Below are 21,944 nucleotides of genomic sequence, written 5' to 3'. Positions count from 1 at the left end.
GGTACAGGGAAATATTCATTCTGAATGGATGTATTAATGAAAACATACATATTTCAGAGAATACTTAAAAGTACTCTTGTTTAACTAGGCAGACTGTGTAAAGCATTTGCATTTCTGAATGTTTTGTGAAGGTCATCATCCTGCTTTGGTTCTGGAAATCTGGATACACTAGTATTCCTCTCCATAAGAGGATACAGGAGAATATGCATGCTTTATTTTAGCTGTTTAAGGTGAGATGCTTGTCCCACTGGATCAATCAAAGTGCATCCCCATCCTCTAATCATACTGGAAAACTGAAAAATGTACTCCTCTACTGATGAAAATATCCTACCACCAAGATATAGTGGTAAGATTTTTATTTTATTTTATTTTTTATTAATAGGGAATGTGACACTACAAAAGATCATTGTGGGAGTTATAAAAGCATGTCCTTGTGTTTTTGCAGTGTTGGAAAGCAATCTGCTACTGGAATTAGAATTGGAAGATGCGTTTGATAATATGGAAACCATGGCGCACTCTGTCACAATAGAGATACAAATTGATAAAAACTACAATTTAAAATATAAAGGGGGTGAATAACCTTGGTTTATAGAGCATACAGTCAACAGTTACAGTTCCCACAGTTATTCAGGATGGTACTGAAGAGGTCACCGCTCTCAAAGTATTACAGGTTTGCCACAGCAGATGCCCTTCCCTAGCAGTATCTCTCTTAAAACAGTGGAGAGACAGATGACAATCTATGAAGAGTATGTTGCTTGGTCTGAGAACTATAAAAAGTTATATCTTAAGGGAAGTACTGGGAGAAAACATCCATTATTCTAATTAGGATGCATTGTTTCATGCCCTTAAATCTTATCTACTACATACATTTAATTTTTCAGCTGTGCAAAAAATATACACACCCATTTATCTGTTAACTAGGTAAGTGAACTGATCCTTCCTTTAAAGCCAACCATGACCCAGGCCACAAGGGTAAGGATGAATACAGAGTGTGTGTGTGTAATATGCATATATGTATGCATTTTAATATAGCTAATCAGCTAACATGTTTTGGGGAGGACTGGAATAACCAAAGAAAAGTCACAATCCCCAACCCTTAAATGTTGAGGCAAAGATCTTATCACTAACACCATATTGCCATCAGGTGTGCGTGGTCACCTGTCAAAGAAAATCAGACAAAATGAAAACACTTCAAAACTCACCAGCTCGCCATTGTACTCTTGGGATTCCAATACAAGAGCATTCCAGTCAAGACCGGCCTTAGGTCAACTGGTGCCTTAGGCAAACTGGCTCCACAGTGGCCCCCACCACACCACTCGGTGCCCCCATCCTGGTCTACCTACACCAAATAAATGCTGGAAAAGCGCCCCTACTAGAGCGGCGCCCTAGGCAGCTTCCTAGTTGGCCTATGCCTAAGGCTGACTATGATTCCAGTATACTGAATCTTAGAGGAGCTCCTACATATATGTTTATAGTCAGTTAGGAAACAGACAAAGTGAGCTGAAAATCCTTTGCTGGGGTCACAAAAGCAGAAAAGAACTGAAAATGCCCAGGCTACCCATGTTACAGTAGGAATGCACTGTACATTACAGTGTGGAATCCATTTACAAAAAGTGAAAGTTGATTTGACAGAGCATGAAGAAGGTGTACAAATTGTAGTATTCGGCAACATTTTATAGCAAATAAAGAAAGAAAAAATAAGATTACTGGGTCCAGGACAGCCACCCCCATTTGCTCCATGCTAGTTATGTCTCTGACTGGGAGTACTGCAAAAAATTACAACAACAGCAGGAACTTGTTGAGGCAGGGTATAAAGTGTATTGTAAATGAAGGTGAGTTTTTTGGTGGGGTAAAAATAGTACATATAAGAGACAACAGTGCAAAAAAGTGGAAGAACGTATTTTAAGTAGCTATAGAGTAGACAGCACAGGAAGTACTACATATAGTAGGGCAAAAAGAGGTCATAGTGACTATTGGCAACAGTAAGGCAGACAAGCAAGAGCATAGTCAGTACTGAAAACAGCAGGGCAGATGCAGAACATAGTGCAGGAAACCGCATGGCAGAACAAGAGCAGAGAGACTATACAAAACAGCAGCTGAGAGGGCAAGTCAATGAAAGACAGTGATTACAGGGAAAGCAGGGAAGAGAGACTAATAGAGACAGTGTGTAGTGATTATAAAAAACAGCAAAGCAAAGACTCAGAGCATGAGGACAGACAGCAGAGAAACTAATGGACAAGACAGAGAGAGAGAGTGGGGCAGAGAGACAGAGAACAATGAGTATGTGATGAGAGACAAGACAGCAAGACAGCAGAGGCACAGAGCATAAGGAGAGACAGCAGGTAAGATAATGTACAAGACAGAGAGAGAGACAGAGGCAGAGAGAGAACAGAGTGTATGTGAAAAAGAGAGGGAAATCATAGCTAAAAGGGAGTACATTATAACTACAGTAGCAGTGAGAGAGAGAGAACAAAACAGCAGGAGAGCAGATAGTAATCGCAGGGTACTATGGAGCAAACACTGCAATAAGTACTGAAAACATCTGGGAAAAAGAAAGACTGGAAGTGATTACAAAATAATGTAAAGTGAATAAAGTTTAGTGAGCACAACAGCAGGGCGCAGAGAGGGACAGAGAATGCAGAGAACCTGAATAATGCAAACTAAGTACAAGTGACAGCAAAACAGAAGGAGAGAACATGAGGACAAAAATGAGCATAAAAGAGCAGAGCATATACTTGATACAGGTTTCAGCAATTTAGTGATAGTGCATAGTAAGTTCTGGAGATGAAGAAGTGGGAGTAAAAATAATGATGACTTTGAGAATGTTGTATTTTAAACTTGAAGAGTTGAGGAAGTATAACATGGGGAGGTTAAAATATACTAAAGGTTATCTGCTTTGAGTTGGAGAAGATAGCTTGGTTAACAAAGCTGAGAAGCTTTTGGTTCATATACAGAATACTTCAATAAGTAACAGCTTATGAATGGTTGGTATTTATTATTCAGATGAAATAATTAATGATTACATGTCACTAATAGTTTTTTTCATTGCAGCTGTGTTGAGCTGTTTTACCTTTCTGAAGACTTTCACTTCTGACTGTACTTTTGGAAAGATTTTAATCTGCATCAGGCCATTGTTGGGCTGCACATTTGCCTGAATGGGGACCTATTTTGAGTAGGTTGTCAGTTTTTGTATGTGGAAATTCAGCATTTTGTGTCTTCTTTTTGTGCATGGTTTCAGCATGTTTCTGAACAGGCAGAATTCCTTTCGTAACAGAAAAAGGCAAGAATGCTTTCAAAGTAGTTTTATCTTCTGTTCTGCAAATATCAGACACAACTTTAATCCTGTCTTTCTTGTCATTTTTTTTATATTTTCAGCCCGTTCTCCTGTCTTTAGTGCCATGTTTGAGCACAGAATGGAAGAAGAAATAAAGGTAAGATGAAAAACATACATCATTCAGAAGGCATTTACAGAGCTTAAATGGAGACCTGAGTCATTACATTTATGTGTCCTTTATTGTAGTATAGTGGTAGCCATCTTTGATCAAGCCATGTTATTTGATTGCATTTTACCATGTTTTGTTAATTGTTTTAGGGTTTTTTTAAGTGATATTATTTTAGGCATTAAGAACATCCTTTTAGGATCTCTCCGAAAACTTATTCAAACCAAAGGATAACAAGGTCACACAAACAAATCATTCAGTAAAAACTGCAAGAAAGACCAACCCAAGGTAGAGTCTTCATGGTGTAGAACATTAAACCTCCTGTAATGGAAGCCCATGGGAATGGGATATATGCAAATGACCCATCAAGGATATTCCAGTGCTTCAGCTACATAGCTTCTGAATAACCATGACTTTTTACATTTCAGTTTTTTTTATGGGTGCATTCAGGCCAATAAAGCCAAACTCACTAGATGCAGACATGCATGTTTTGGCCATTTTTCCCAACCTTGTCAGTGCAGCAAAATGGATGGTTTGGCTATACTTTAGAAACAAAGAGCTTAAATCAAGTTTGATATCATAAACATTACGATACCTGCAAAATATCCCAAGATAAAGTACAACCATTTTAAGTATTAAAAATGGAGGTTAGACCTTGGAGATAAGGTAATAAAACAGCAGAATGTGTTGGTGGTTGCCTGTAAGATTGTGAGGCTTTTCTTTGAAAGAGAATCAATTAAAAGCTTTTTCCTGTAGTTTCACCCTCTCAACTGCAGACAAAAAGTGAAAGATTTTCATGCCCAGAAAAGAGTTTTATGTATTTTGGCTTTTTTTTTTCTTTCTGACGTGAAATCAGAAGTTAAAGTACAATTAACAAGAAATTCCTAACTACTGACTCTAGACCATTCTTGGCCCAAACCTACTTACTTCCAACCCTTCTCTCTGCAACTCCAGTTATTACAATCTCCAATCCTCTTTCCTTACCAAACTTGAACAGACTTATAACAAAGCTGCTAAATTTGAAGCTGACCTACCTAATACCTCTCACCACTGTATTGCTCTAAAAAACCTTCACTGGATGGAACTTCCCCATCATCTTAAACTTTCACAACTCCAACAAACCCACTGCCTGTCCCTCCCTGTCCAATATTATGGCTTACTATACCCCTCCACGCCCACTACGAAGTACTGATAATTTCCTTCTACAAACATACAAATCTGACAAAACAATTGGCAAAATTTTATATAAATCCTCTGTGTCTCATTTCTAGAACAATCTCCCTTTAACCTTACATAGCATCCCAAACACAAACAGCTTCAAAAAAGAATTAAGAAGTTCCCTTTGTAAGTCATGGATATGCCCCTGTCAGGACCCTACTTAACTGGATCTACCACTGTCTTCACTTCCCAGAATCACCCTCTTGCAGTTTATGCCTTAAGCATATGACACCACTTACGTAACAAAAAATAAAAATCAGATGAGGTATATTCTCACAAATTTTTGCCTAACGTATAAGAATTTTCCTCCTGTATTATTTGTTACAAGTCCTCAATGTATATACTGTAAATAGCGTACCAACTTTACTATGTGCCTTACTATACTTGTTACTTTCTCTGTTTTTCTATTACTCAACTTTGTGATTATTGTATAACTGTTATTATACAATGACTGGCCAGTAATATTCAAAAGTGAGCACACTGACTGGTCAGCCCAAACAGCGTGCCATTGTAAATCCGAGAATATATCAACGGGAAAAGGTCCGGTCACCCGGACTTTTTTCCATTAGTATATCTCATAAATTTTTTACTTTTCTTTCTTTTTTTTAATCAAATTAGAAAACAGAAGACCTCAAATGACTGAGGGAGATGGCGCAGAGGAAAAATAAGAGGATAATCAGGTATGTTCTGTAAAACTAAAGAAACATACCGAATTATTATTTTATTTTGTCTGTCCTGACTCTCCCAAACGTTAAAACTCTCCGGGTTTCTTCTTTTCTTTTGAATTAAAAAAAAAAAAAAAGTACAACGGAGAGCTTCCTTTCTCAGTTGCTTACTTTGCACAGCACTGATGTGCTGCATAAGTGTGGGAACACAAGTCTCATAAGCATGCTCAGTACATCAGAAAAAGCCACAGGATACCGGAAAAATGTGGAAGGGCACCACGGAGGCATTATACAAAGACATTATTTAAGAAAAGTATTTTTCTTCTTAAATAATGTCATTCTATAGTGGTATATTGATGATTTACCCACAGCTGGCTTTATTTAATCAGTCGGCCTTCACCCTCATGATTAAACCACACCAAAAATGGGTAAATCTTCAATATACCACACTGACGTCATTGGTTATTGATGAATTATTACTCAATTTTGTGAAAATTGTATAATTGAATGATTTGTATATTTTGCTGGAGCTTTTCTGCTTGGGTCTCCACTGAAAATGGGTCTGTGCTCAGCTGAACCAACCCGGTTAACAAATATGAAACAAATAAATAATAAATACTCGGATATATGAATGAGTTAATGGTTTCTACAAGAATGTTAATTGTCTATGAGTCTTAAATCTAATGGAGCTTTTTTCAATTTTTGTGGGGTGCTGAAAAGCATTGCCTTAATTTTATTTGAATAAGGTAGAACAGCTCTTGCTGGAGCAAAAATGTAATAGATCTGCAGAAAGAATAGATGACCATGTCATTAGCATACATTAGAACTGGTGGATGTGGGCTGAATGAGAAAAGCAGTTTCTTACATATCTTTTCTGAACACATCTCTTATTAAGCAGATTACAAATGGCTTGAAGTTAGCTATTCTGTAGTGTAATAGGTGTATATACAAGCTAATAGAACATTCAGAACATTTCAAAAACACCCCATTCAGACCGGCATCATTTTTAAACTACTCTAACCTGTTTCTGCGTGCTGTTTTGGCATCTTCCAGTAGTGTGCCCTCCATGTAAGTTCTGTTAAATGTGTTTTTTTCTACAGAAATCCAAGGATTCTCAGAATATGTGCTAATTATTTGTTATAATGACCCCCCCAGTCAAATAAACCATAGTCAAAAACCTTTCCAAAGCAAACTTCAAACTACTTGCATCCGAAGTGGAAAGCTTCACTATTCCCTTACAGAAGGATAATGATATCCAGGATGCGGAATCCTACACCAAGGCACTCTATATGCATATTCAGGATTGCATGGACCTTGCTATTCCAAATAAAACCAAGACTCCTTCCTCAAGCAAGAAGAATCCAGTCTGGTGGATCCCGGCCATAAGCAAACTTTACAATAAAAGGAGGAGACTTATACAAAAAAAGGCCAAATCTCAAGTAGAAAAATCATCCCTGATCAGCATTAGTAAGAAATTGAGGGCCCTCATCAAGTCAACTAAAGTTAATTTTGAAAAGAAAGTTGCCAAGGATGCCAAGGATAACCATAAGGCCTCCTATGGCTACGTCATAAACCTAAATGGCAATGCTCAGGTGTGTTCTGAGCTAGTACAAAATGGAACAAAATACACTGACCCTTCTGACATTGCCAACATCTTGGCTGACAGGTTCAGTGCAAATCCCCCCCCCCCCGCCCTCACCACCTACAGGGTCCATTACCATTCCAGGGGATTGTGTAAGTCCAATTATTACTGATACATTGGTTAACAAGGCTCTATCTAAAGCTAAAAACACTGCCTCCATGGGACCAGATGGTGTCCCAGGCTGTGTCATACGCAAGCTCCAAAAGGAATTAACCCCGCATCTTAATACCCTGTTCAGTCTCAGCCTTTCCACAGAATATGTGCCCATAGAATGGCACACGGCAACGGTGGTCCCGCCACACAAGGGTGGGACCACAACTGACCCTGGGAACTACCGACCAATAAGCCTGACCAGTCTGATCTGTAAGGCTATGGAGCGAATCATTATGGAACACATAAATGGAGAGATTGGGAACCTCCAATCGCTGGACCCCACACAGTTCGGCTTCGTCAAGGGCAGATCATGCCTCCTGAACCTGGTGGATTTCTTTGAGACAGTTACCCAGGCTATAGATAAGGGAAAGGAGGTACACACGGCTTATCTTGACCTTGCTAAAGCATTTGACACCATTCCCCATTCAGGTATTATTGATAAGCTCACCAGCCTGGGCATAAACCCTTACGTCACAAGATGGATCGCAAACTGGCTCTCAGACAGATCCCATAAAGTAAGAGTAGCGGGATCTATGTCCGAATCCAGACCAGTAATGAGTGGTGTGCCTCAGGGCTCTGTCCTGGGGCCCCTCCTGTTTGGCATATACTTCTCAGAAGTACAGGCAAGCACGGAAGGGCTGTGGCTGACTAAGCTTATGGACGACTGCAAACTGGGTGCTATAATAGAGTCTCTGGCCGAGATGGAGATCCTCCAGAAGGGCCTAAATGAGATTGATGCATGGTGTCAAAGCCATGGTCTCAAGCTAAATGCAAAAAAATGTGTAGTAATCCCCTTTGGAAAAAACAGAGTGCCCACAAACTACAACATAGGAGGTAATCCCCTGAAATCTGAAGAAGAAATAAGGGATCTAGGGACCCAAGTAGATAGTCAGCTTTCCTTTGATAACCATGTTGCCAAAGTGGTTAGAAAATCCTTCTATGTGACCCATCTGATCACGAAAGGGTTTGCATCAAGATCTAAGGATGTAATGGTGCCCCTCTACTCTTCCCTCATCAGACCCATTATTGAGTACAATGCACCAATTGGAATGTACCTGGCTAGACATCTCCAGCAGCTGGAGAGACCACAAAGGTACCTACCCAAGAGGATTACTGGCCTCAAACAGTTGCCCTATGCAGCATGATTGAAAAAGCTAAGACTGTTCTCTGTTGCATACCGCTTTCTCAGAGGCGATCTCTGTCTAATGTACAGAGCCATGTCCAACCCAGAATTGTTGAACATGCTTCATCTTAGCAAAACCAAATCTATTCGAGCTACACGCTCTAGGGATATAAACCTCAACACAATAATGAATAGAACATGCTGGAGGGATAGATTCTGTTCGCAGAGACTTCCCTTACTATGGAACAGGGTCCCGATCTACATAAGACAGAGCCCCTCACTATCACTCTTCAAGAGGAACCTTGATGAGTGGATGGGTAACAGAAAGTTCACACCGGGGATCACACCAACAGCACTACTAGATAGGGGCCAAGGGTACTAGCTGCTAGTACAAGGGTCTAGGGAACTATTAAAGGGGCGGTGAATACCGCACAATGTGGCTGGGCTAATATATGCCTTCGGGCAGATAGCCCAGTACCAACCTATGAACCTATGAACCTATAAGCAGCAAGATATGCCACCATTTACATGTGTATATATTTAAAGGGTTATTCAAAATCTACTCCCTAAATAATACAGAAATTGTAGTGAAAACAGCTAAACTTCTGGGCATCACTAAAGATGATAAACTATCATTCAAACAGCACATTCTTAACAATCAAAAAACATACTAAAAACTAGATAAACTACACAAACATAAACTGTATATGGATAAGCCCACAAGAATAAAATTGGTGCATTCCGTCCTACTTCCGTCACTCTTCTATGGTTCCCCCATCTTTACCATCCTTCACGCATCCTTAAGCAATAAACTACAATCATGCTATTATAAAACTGCCAAATTTGCTTCTGGACTGCAAAACTGCACTCACCATTGTCACGCCATTAAATAATTAAAATGGATGGAATTCCCACATTATCTCCAATGCATTCAACTAACTCTTGTTCATAAATTAATATACAATCCAAATAACTACCCATCACTACAATCCTACATCACATCCAGAAATTTTCATTCTACTAATAAACAGTTTCTTACCATATACACACTCAATAAGTGGGCTGGACAAAGCTTCTAATCTTACTCCATAGCAAAGCTATGAAATGCCCTACCCCCTGCATAATACAAACTGAGTCTATGAAAACCTTCAAAGTCAGTGTAAAAATTACTTTCTTAATAATTACATCTGTCCTTGTGATCAGAACGTCATACCACCATAAGCCAACACCAATCAGTTTACTGACTAGAATGCCTCTTTTTTAGATCAACTGAAATACTAGTAAACCAACTGTACTTCTGCGACTTTCTCTTAAACAAAGTATACTAATCAATATTTAATCCTTAAGAAACTTCCACAAGGCAAAAGTATAATCTCCTTCATGTTGTACAGAATATACTGTTGTCATGATTGTTTATATTGAATGTTCTCAACAAGTTATCCATTTATATACTGTGCAAGTTCTACTGTCATTTATTTTTACTGCATAATGACATTGTGCTCTGCATATTTGCATATTTTTATCACTAAGAAATGCTAGTTGTATTTGTATAGTTTCGTATTACTGTAAATCTTATCCTGTTGTATAATAATTTTTGTTTAGTTGTTTGCTGTAGTAATTTCTGTTACTGGAGCTTTTCTCATCGGGCCTCCACTGAAAATGGATTATTCTGACCCAGTGGACCTTCCCAGTCAATAAATAAATAAATAAACGCTCATTACCTGGTCTTGGTAACAAACCTGAACTCTGCTTATGCATTACTGTTTTAAGTGAGATTTTTTTTTGTTGTGACATTACTGACCATTTAACTCATACTTTTGAAACTACTGTGTAATTATCACTGTTTTTAAAGGGTCTATATTATAATCTCGAAGGTTTAAAACTTCAAATCACTAAAGATTGTACTTTAGTGATTGAAGTCTTAAACCATCGAAACCAAAAAAAAATACTAAATTAAAAAAAAACTAAATAGTGTGCAGGCAGTGGGGCAAGCCCCCCTGCACCCCCCAAGTGGGGGGCTGTGCCCCAACACATACCCCCTACTTAAATATACCAACTCTGAGAATATACTACATTGAAGTAAATGGAAATCTCCCCCTACGGAGATTTTCCGCTTAAATATTCGATGTAGTGCGCTTTCGGTATTCACGTGTCGACAATATCATATTCGATATTGTCAGACTTCGAGATTTTAATATAGACTAGTTTTTAAAGGAAGATAGTGTGCTTTATCAGTTGTGTTCCTACTGCTGTATTTTAAAAATTAATACCAAGCAATTAACAGCAAATTTATTTAACTGCTCACTATATGCTTAAACTGGGATTTAATGCAATTCCTTATAGTTCGCAGCCACTCAGCTGCTACAGTTTAGTAATATCTTGTACTATAGATTCTGTTTTAGTTAGACTGTCCTATGTTACAGTGACGGCTCACCCAGGCCAAGCTGGATATTGTGCATTAATCAGGATTGAGCACTGTATATATGGATATATGCTTGCTGCATTTGTTTGAGCATATTTTTAGTGTCAAATTACTGCTTAGGGTTTTTAATTTAACTAACTGTAGTGTTATTAGGCTGTGTTATCTATTTCCCTTCCATTCCTTTCTTATACTTCACCAATTATAAAGACAGTCCTACCTCCACTAGCACTCCCCTTCTCAGCTTCTCCGAATCTTTTTTTTTTCTTCCCATTTACAGTTCTCAGCTAAAACAAATACTGTGAGGCATCCCTATAGCAGTTCTCTACCAGCAAGCTGCATCTGCAAAAGTCTGTGGCCGGTTTACTTAAAGTAAAGGCAACATTACAGTGTATGTGAATGCTTTAATCCTTCTATGATTGTAAATTTAATTTAGAATGTATTCAGGGAGTACACACTAGTGGTAACACCCACCACCACCACCACCCCCACCCCTGCCAAACATCTCTCTAAACCCAATACTTTCTAGTTTAGAATCATTGTTTCACTCGGTCTTCTCCTTCCCCAATACATTTTCCCATATTTCTCCCACTCCATACTCAATCCTGGCATAAGGTTTCTATTTATCTAAGAATTCCTACTCTACATAATTGTCAGCTGCATAGATATTTTCCACAGTACCTGGTAGTCTAAGTGACTGATTGTTCCTCGCTGTGCAGTTGTAAAACTTGGCTCTGCTCGCTAAGCTTAGGCTTCAATCTGCTCCCCTACCCTGCCTCCATTCCCTCCCGCCCGCAGATCACTTGAATTTATTCTAAACCTAACCACTTCCACTCACATTTGTCTTACCAATCACCACGTATCCATTTTCAATTATACAATATTTCACATTTCCACAGTAACATCAACAACACCCATCCATTACCACAAATATATTAACCCATTAACCTATAACCAGTCCCTACCCTTTAACCATTACAAAATTCTATCAATACATTGTATATTACTAGCTCTGCTAACAACTGCTGTTCACGCAACAAAATACCATTCGCAAATAGTCTCCCCTCACACATTTCACAAAGCTACATCCACCTTTTCTCCATACCTAACTGACTATTCCATCTTAATATCTCCATCCATCTTAAATACAACAGAACTCCATCACACCTCAAACAGACTACAGCATATTAAACCAAACCCCAAAAATGCCCCTTTTAAGTTTCATAAGCATACATCAACATTCTTCCAAACACTAGTTACCATAGCTACTAAACATATTATAAATAGAGACATTCACCCAAACCTAGGCCCCCAGAATACCTCCTCACCACCCCCTCAAATACAAGATATAACTAATCTGTCATGAAAAGGCTCCAAAATACTAATCCTAAATCTAAACCTGCGAAGCATAGTTAACAAAGTTCAAGAATTACATGCCACCCTATCCCATTATAACACTGATATTGTTTTAATGGAAACCTGGTTAAAAGCACAAATTACTGACAACTAAATTACACCACCTGGTTACAACATTATTAGAGCACACAGGAAGGTAAAAGAGGTGGAGGGGGTAGCCATCTTATTTAAGAGCAGTCTCACACTTTTAACACAAAGCCTAAACACCTAACCTCGAAAACATAGAACTCTTACATACTAAACTTCAACTTAACCAAAACAAATTCATATCTATTATAGCTACCTATGTCCCACTCGGAAATAGCATCTCCACTATAGAGCACATAATCCAGTCTATATCAAATTCCATAGCCCAAGAAATTATCATTATTTGTGACTTTAATATAGACTGGACAACTTGTAATTCATATAACCCTAGCAATTACATCAACCTCTATGGCTTCACGCAACTCATTCAAGCTCTACACGATGAAATCTTCAACCATCAATCTATACTGGCTTGGACACTAACCAACAAACCTCAGAATTAACAGATTAGTGGGTGCTTACCTGATAACCTTAGTGACCATATGCTGACCTATCTATTGAGGGAAAAACATCAGTACTGTCAAGATCATCACCTTTCGCCAAATCCGCAGTAAAAAAAACTTTAATCGCCAAGATCTAATCAATACCCTAAAAAAATTTAACTGTTCTGTACTAAGAAAACTGCCCATTGATGGTGCAGTATATTATTTCAACAGTACCTTCCATGAAATTCTAAACAAATTGGCTCCCCAAGGTCAGTTCGTATTAAGGCCACATACACACCATGGCTAACTAACGACACCAGAATGCTCCTTAGGAAAAGAAACAAAGCTTGACAAACGTGGCTCACCTGTAAAACCCAAATCAACCACATCTCATTCCAGCAAATTAGAAACAAGGCTAAATACCAAATAAACCTAGATAAAAAGAACTTCTACTATAACCTGCAACATAAATGCCAGCATAATCCCTCCAAAAGTTTGGAATATGATAAATGCCATTCTCCACTCAGGACATTCCACTACCCCTTCCCCCAACTTTCTACACTCTCCTACCACTGTTGCAGAAGAATTCAATAAATACTTCACTAAAAGTGTACTATCTCTAATTAAAAGTAATTCCACAGAACCATCACTAGCCTCCAAACCTCTCAAAATTAACTGCAACTCCTTCTCCTTTCAGCCTGTTCCCACAGCTACCATTAATAAACTACTCAAAAAACTCAAACCTTCTTCAATAGCAGCTGACATGTTACCAGCCAAATATTTAAAACTAGCAGCTGAAGCCATATCTGATCCAGTGTCGACCCTTATTAACAGGTCCATAGCAGAACAACATGTCCCCAACAATATGGAAAATCGCACACATTACCCCCTTACACAAAGGCGGAAATTCCACAGAGCTGACTGACTACAGACCAATTGCCATTCTCTTTCCACTATCTAAACTCCTCTAAAGAAGTATCCACTCCCAACTGATTCGTTGTCTTACCTTCAACAATATGCTAGCAACATGTCAACATGGTTTTAGGCCCCATCACAGTACCCTAACTGCACTTCTCAGTTTCACCAATACTATCAACCAACTCAGAAACAATGGTAAAATAGTCTCTGCAGTCTTTCTAGACATGTCCAAGGCCTTTGATATGGCCTCCCACCCCAAACTATTACATACACCTCCAAACTGAACCTCAGCCCCTCTGCAATTTCAGTGGTTCTGAAGCTATCTTTAGAACTCCCAACAATCTGTAAAATGGCTTTACATCCTATCCCCCCCTCTTCCCATCACTCTAGGAGTACCTCAAGGCTCAGTTCTTGGGCTGCTACTCTTCACTATTTTTACAAACAACCTACATAGTGCTACCCCACTGGCTTCAACTATTCAATAGCAGGTGACACAACACTTATATGTGCTTCTAATAACCTGCAACACCTCAAAGATATAACCCAAAAATCATTCTCAGATACCGAGCTATGGCTCTCTAACCATTAGCTCATACTCAACCCCAATAAAACAAAACTCATGATCTTCTAATCCACAAGAGCCCCCCCAGCACCTTCTACATCACAGCTAGGAATAATACTAAAATTAATGCTGATTCACAAATAAAACTACTAGGAGTAATAATTGATGAGAACCTAAGATTTGACATACATATAGCACAAACAATTAAGAAAGCTCACAAAAAATGGGTACTCTACAGAAATAAAAAGCATCTAACTAGCACCTCTAGGTTTGCCATTGCTAGAACCCATCTTCTATCAACACTTCTGTATGCTTCCCCAATTCTCACCAACCTTAAAAAGACAGATTTAATTAAACTTGAAACATGCTACAATAAAATAGCTATATTTGCAACTGACTGCCCACATCATACCCACCACTGTCACTCCTTAAAAAAGCTCTCCTGGTTGGAACTCCCACAACTTCTATCCTATAACCAACTAACCTTAGCACACAAACTAGTATATCAACCTGAGAAAAACCCTGCCCTTCTAAATATTCCCATAGGTTCATAGATAGGTACTAGGCTATCAGCCCAAGGGCCTACATAAGCCTAGCCAACAAGGTTCCCTGGCTTACACCACCCAAGAAAGTTATTTTCCAGTGCCACTGTCAAGCAGAGACACAGAAGTCATCCCCGGGGTGTACTTCCTATTTCCCAACCACTCATCAAGATTTTTCTTGAAGAGTGCTAATGAAGAACTTTGCTTGACATAGATGGCTAGCCTGATCCAGAGTATGGGAGGTCTCTGGGACAGGAATCTATCCCTCCAGCATGTCCTGTTTATTGTGATGACAAGGTTTAGGTCCCTAGAGAGTGTAGCTCGGAGGGATTGGGATTTCTTTAGGTGTAGCATGTCCAACAGCTCTGGGTTTGTCATAGCTTTATATGTTAGGCAGAGATCACCTCGGAGTAGGCGATATGCTACAGAGTAAACCTGGAGTTTTTTGAGACGATCAGTGTAGGGCATTTGTTTGAGGCCAGTAATCCACTTTGTGAGGTACTTCTGTGGCCTTTCCAGCTGCTGAAGATGTTTTGTGAGGTACATTCCAAAAGGGGCGTTGTACTCTATAATGGGTCTAATGAGTGTTGAGTAGAGGGGAACAATGACCTCCTTTTTCCTGGATGAGAACCCTTTTATGATGAGGTGTGCCACAAAGAAGGACTTCCTGACTACTGTGGCAATGTGACTATCAAAGGAGAGACTACTGTCCACCTGGGTCCCAAGGTCTCTTATCACACATTCGGTGTTAAGTAGATTGCTGCCTATGTGGTAGTTCATGGGTACAGAGTTTTTACCAAAGGGGATGACACTGCACTTTTTGGCATTGAGCTTGAGGCCATGGCTCTGAAACCAGGCATCTGTCTCAGCGAGGCCCTTCTGTAGGATGTTCACATCATTTGGGGACTTGACTATGGCTCCTAGTTTGCAGTCATCTGCGAACTTCATTAGCCAGAGGCCTTCTGTGTTAGCCTGTACTTTAGAGAAGTAGATACCAAACAGGAGAGGTCCCAGGCCTGAACCCTGTGGTACTCCACTTGTCAATGGTTTGAGGTCAGATTTGGAGAAGTGCAGATGGTAGGAGGTGACAGTTTGCCTTTAATGTTGTGTTGCTTGAATTAAGTATTCCTGCAATCATTATTCACTTTATTTTAATGTATTCCCTTATCTCCTAGAACCAATTTGAAATCACTGATGTGAAACCTGAAATTTTTAAAGAAATGCTGCACTTTATTTACACGGGGATGTCTCCTAACCTGGATAAAGTAGCATATGATTTGCTAGCAGCTGCAGACAAGGTGAGTTGAAGTTGCCATTCTTGTTAGCAGCTTCATTTTTTGTCACAATAGTTGAGCTATTAAGACAACCATGTGTTTTTTTAATTTTATTCTGGGCAGGCTCCCAAGCACAATCTAATATTACTTCTGGTATGGATGGCACATTGTGTGGTTAATTCCTTTCTTACATAGAAATACACCAGGCATTATCAGCCATTCCTCCACTGTCATGCTAACCAGTGGGTCATAACATAAATAAGTTGCTAGCAAAGGTCTGTACAGTTTTTGGTTCATCAGTTGGATGCCCAACCATTGCTAGTGCTAATACCATTCTGAACATCATATATTAAACCATTTCTGGAGCCTTACTTTATGGAAGAGGAACCTGATGAGATAACTATAAAGACAAAATTCTGTCAAGACCCCATTGCCCTTCTACAGAAGAAATAAAATGTGCATTCTTTCCTGAAATATCCACATCCAACTAGAGTATTGCATTTTTGTCTCCTGTTTTTTAGGCAGAAGACATAACCACAGTGATCCTATAGAGGATACACCAAAGGTCAGGGGAAGCAAATATCTTAGTAGGCAGAGAGTAAAGGTTCAGGTCATCCTTTGGGTGAAGGGCAAAAAAATCTATGCTGTTTTAATGGCTGAGAACTTTATTAGCTCTCTGCCAGTTATGTTGAAGTGTTGCAAAAGAGAGTAAAATCCGATGAGTGGAGGAGCTCCCTGGTCAGCCTCAGTAAGAAGCTGAGATCCCTTATAAAATAAAATAAAATTACAGAACCAAATGATATTGCCAACATCCTGGCAGATAGGTTCAGTGCTAACTTTACCTACCTCTCACCCCCTAAAGGGCCCATATCTATACAGGAAGAATGCAGAGTCCCTGTAATCACATCTATGCAGGTAAAAGCTGTGCTCTCTAAAACCAAAAACACAGCATCCATGGGACCAGACAACATCCCAGGCTGCTTTTTACACAAACTTCAGAACGAACTGGCTCCCCACCTAAGCACCATGTTCAATCATAGTCTCACATCAGGCTTTGTGCCCACTGAATGGCACACAGCAACAGTTATCCCACTCCACAAAGGGGGAGCCACCACTGATCCTGGGAACTATCGCCCTGTTAGCCTGACGAGCTTGGTCTGCAAGGCCATGGAATGTATTATCTTGGAACTCATAAACAAAGATATTGGTAACCTCCAAACTCTGGACCCCACCCAGTTCGGGTTTGTGGAAGGCAGATCATACCTTCTGAACCTGATCGACTTCTTTGAGGCAGTCACCAAAGCCGTAGACAAGGGTAAGGTGGTTCACACAGTCTATCTTAACCTCGCCAAGGCTTTTGACACCATCCCCCATTCTGGAATTATAGCTAAACTCACTAAACTAGGTATAAATCCCTACATCACAAGATGGGTTGCCAACTGGCTCACTGACAGAACCCACACTGTAAAAGTTGCAGACTCCAAATCTGGCTTCAAACCAGTGACAAGTGGAGGACCACACGGTTCAGTCCTGGGACATCTCCTGTTTGTTATCTACTTCTCTGAAGTACAGGCTAACACAGAAGGCCTCTGGCTAATGAAGTTCACAGATGACTAAAAACTAGGAGCCATAGTCGAGTCCCCAAATGATGTGGGCACCCTACAGAAGGGCCTCACTGAGACAGATGCCTGGTGTCAGAGCCATGGTCTCAAGCTCAATGCCAAAAAGTGCAGTGTCATCCCCTTCGGTAAAAACTCTGTACCCATGAACTACTACATAGACAGCAGTCTACTTAACACTGAATGTGTGATAAGAGACCTTGGGACCCAGGTAGACAGTAGTCTCTCCTTTGATAATCACATCGCCACAGTAGTCAGGAAATCCTTCTATGGCACACCTCATCACAAAAGGGTTCTCATCCAGGAAACAAGAGGTCATTGTTCCCCTCTACTCTGCACTCATTAGGCCCATTATAGAGTACAATGCCCCTTTTGGAATGTACCTCACAAGACATCTGCAGCCCTACACTGCCCGTCTCAAAAAAACTCCAGCTTTACTCTGTAGCATATCGCCTACTCCAAGGAGATCTCTGCCTAACATATAAAGCTATGTTAAACCCAGAGCTATTGAACATGCTACACCTAAAGAAATCCCAATCCCTCTGAGCTACATGCTCTAGGGACCTAAACCTTGTCACCACAATAAACAGGACATGCTGGAGGGATAGATTCCTATACTCTGGAACAAGCTACCCATCTATGTCAAGCAAAGTTCCTCATTAGCACTCTTAAAGAAGAATCTTGATGAGTGGATGGGAAATAGGAAATACACCCCAGGGATCACTTCTGTGGCTCTGCTCGACAGGAGCACAGGAAATTACCTTTCTTGGGTGGCATAAGCCAGGGAACCTTGTTGGCTAAGCTTACTTAGGCCCTTGGGCCGGTAGCCTAGTGCCTACCTATGAACCTATGTTGTATGGGGTAAAGGGTAAACAATTCTTGTGCCTCTTTAATGACTGACAATGTTATTAAATTTATGCCAGTTATGTTGTCAGGTTTCTTCCAAAGAAGCCCATCTACTTCACTGTTAATAAACAAATAAAGAATGGGATAAGTTGTGAACAAGAGAGGGTAAATTACCTGATGAACAAACCCCAGCTCCTCTTCCAGTCCCAGAGTGTGTATAGAGAGTTTTTATTGCTAATGTATTTATTCGTTTTATTTACACTTGAATGGGTTACTTCCACTAGGCCTGCAGTCTCTTTTCAAAGGAGACCTTGAGGTGATATAGGAATGGCATTCTTTAATCTGGAAAAATTAATCCTGGAAAAAGGAAGATGGGTAGTAAGAAGTTACTATTAGACTCAAGAGAGTCAAGCAGGAGTAAGGTGAGGATTCCTGATTGTTACTGGAGACTAGATCAGTTCTGAGGGTAAAGAAAATCATAGGACCTGATCCTAGGCAAATAATAGTTCATTACTAATTGCACAGACTAGTAGCAGATAGACTTCAGCATAAAATCTAAGGCACACAAAGGGACTTTGGTCAATTACTGAAAGAAAGTATGAAAAGATAGTGGCAGATGGTTGCTACTCCACCTGCACACTTGTTTTGTCAGACAAAACAAGAGTACAGGTGGAGTAGCAATCATCTATATAAATTCCACAACCATTACCTTACTCCCACAGGATAGACCCATGGTAGTGGACTACATACATGTTAGTTTACAAAGTACATTGAACATGTAGGAGAAACAGACAAATGTAGGTTTTGCAAAACAGAATTTGAATATCTTGTTGCTGGATATGATATACTAATGACAGAAGGACTGTATACTGAAAGACATAATAATGTGGCAAGACTGTTGCATTGGGGATTGTGCAGACATTATAATACTGAAGTAAATGAAATGCACTGGAAACATGAGTCACAAAGCGTTATAGAAAATGATGAAGTTTGTATCATATGGGATCACCCATTAAAAAACGATACAACAGTCCATGAAAAGAAGACAAAAGTAGCCTGATCACTGAAATTACTACACCTAGTGACTACAGTGTCTTACATACAGAGAGACACAAAGTCATAAAATACCAGGATTTGCAGGCAGAAATGAGGGCAATGTGGAAGAAGGATACCCAGACAGTTCCAATAGTAGTTGGAGCAATGGTTCTTATAAAAAAATAATTTACAGTCGTACTTAAATATGTTACAGATAAAGGAGTCATTACTGGACACACTGCGGATGCTGTGAAGAGCACTTCTGGCTAACATCAAAGATTGAAACAATACTAATTTCATGAACTTTAACCATACTTTGACTTAGGAATGGTGTCCATTCCCATCAAGGTATTAGAAACCCAAAAGCAAATTTAACAATGCTGAACTTTTAACAACACTCCTAAAAATCAACAATAGGAAAACTGTATGTTTAACAGCATTTATATAACACCAAGAAATAACACTGATACTGCTGAAAACATCCTGTATTGGATATCCCAACAAATTAACCATGAAACTATATAATACTTGGAAACTTAAATATAGACTGGCAACTCATGACTTCCACTACCCCCAGTGAATCCATAAACTTGTACAACTTTAAACAATTAATAACCACACCCTCTAGAATCAATAAAACTTCAGGGAGACATTCAATACAAGACTGTATCCTTACAGACAAACCAGACAAACTGACAAAAGTAGGCTGCCTCTAAGATAGCATAAGTGACCATATACCAACATTTGCCAGTAGAACTTACCATAACCTAGATAAACTTATTATCTATAACCAAATAAGAAATACAGCCAGTTTCAGCAAACATATTTTCAATGAATTACAAACAATATAACTGGAATGTACTTAGACTGTTACTACTACATACTGCTGTAGAACACTTTAATAAATCTTACAGACCTTAAGTAATCTAGCACCAGTATGTGACAAAAAAGTAAAGTCCAGCTCTGCATCATGGTTAACAAAATAACTTGTGCTGAAAAGGGATAAAGCCTGAAAAAAATTATATAAAAACAGAACACAAAATGCCTTCCAGCAATTTCGACATCTTAGAAACCTTGCAAAACTTCACGTCAAACAGGACAAGCAAACATACTATACTAACCTACAAGACAAACATCAAAACAAGCCAAAACGATTTTGGTCATCACTAAATAAACTACTCCACCCTGGCAAAACCACCATTCCCGCCCCAAAAACAGACGATATGACAGACTATCACCACACAATTTAATTTCAACTTTATACAATCAATATTATTTCTCTTAGATACTAAACACCTACCCCTCTTTCTCTGCCCCTGTCTAACCAAACTACCCACAGCTCTACGATTTTAGTCCAGTACCAACATCACTCATAATGAAGTTGCTTCTTATACTAAAAACTGCCTCCTAAGCTGTAGACCAACTAACATCAGACTACCTAAAATTGGCTGTAGAAGTCATAGCCTTCCCTGCGTCCATACTAATTAATAGGTCCATAGTAGAAAGATACGTCCCATTACTGTGGAAAAAAATCCCACATCATATCACTGCACAAATTCAGCATAAAAATGTGTCGTCATCATCTTTGGCAAAAACCCGGTTCCCATGAATTACCACATCAATGGTAGTCCACTGAACACAGAAGGCATTATAAGAGATCTGGGAACACAGGTTGACAGCAACCTCTCTTTTGACCACCACACTGCCACTGTGGTCAGAAAGTCCTTCTATGGGGGCTGAGCCTAGATGGCAAACTGAGAGCAGTGAAATTTGAGAGTTCCATAAACTATTATATTAACATAGGAACATTTTATTATTTTTAAGTTTAAAACATCATCAATTTTGGTGGAGATGTACAAACATTTTCCTGTCAGGTAACTTGGAGACATACTGAGTCACTGAATATGAACAACTCAAGGAATTCTCATCCAGATGCTGCTTTAAAAAAGAACTGCAATTGATGACATCTACCTTACAGGAACTATCTTTGAAGATGGATGGCTTTAAAAATTACTTAGAAAACCTCAAATTTAATTCTCAGAAACAGATTGATACTCTTAAGGAACTATTACAGCAACACCATACAAAAATAACAAATATAGAGACTTCTCTAAATGACACTGAAGGGAGACTCAAAGAGGAAGAATTCCAAAAAGAATTTCTGCTTAAGCAGAATGCATGGCTGCTTAACAAAGATGACTTAGAAAACAAGGAAAGGAGAAAGAACATAACGATCTTTGGTCTGCCTGAAAACACTGAAGGAGAAGACATTATTTCATTCTTAACAACCTGGATTCCTGAATTTTTAGACTTGAAAGAGGGACTTTCATTTGGAATTGAAAGGGTGTACAGAGCATTGAGGAAACCTGCTTCTAACTCAACAAATACTCCACCTAGATCCATAGTTATAAAATTTCTTTCATTTCTGGACAAGGAAATAATATTAAAATCTGCTTGTAGAAAATCACCCTTAAAATACAATCAAAGCCTGATAAGGTTTGACAATGATTATTCTTCCAGAATACTAGAACAAGGAAAAAATGTCTGGCCAATAATAAAA

The 21,944-nt window shown here is 39.2% G+C and overlaps 1 protein-coding gene across 1 annotated transcript in view; it reads left to right on the top strand.

The window, feature by feature from the left end:
• LOC122788032 (speckle-type POZ protein-like) overlaps positions 1-21,944 on the top strand; it is a 123,764-nt gene that overhangs the window by 60,804 nt on the left and 41,016 nt on the right. The window contains exons 5-6 of the mRNA XM_044054953.1: positions 3,376-3,431; positions 15,786-15,908. Coding sequence (XP_043910888.1) covers positions 3,376-3,431; positions 15,786-15,908 — 179 coding nt within the window. The remainder of the gene's footprint in view (positions 1-3,375; positions 3,432-15,785; positions 15,909-21,944) is intronic.

Source organism: Protopterus annectens, chromosome 13.part0 (genome assembly GCF_019279795.1).
Source record: "Protopterus annectens isolate FY-2018-M chromosome 13.part0, PAN1.0, whole genome shotgun sequence".
Lineage (NCBI taxonomy): Eukaryota > Metazoa > Chordata > Ceratodontiformes > Protopteridae > Protopterus > Protopterus annectens.
Note: the sequence above shows the minus strand (reverse complement) of the source record. Positions and strands in the feature narration are given on the sequence as shown.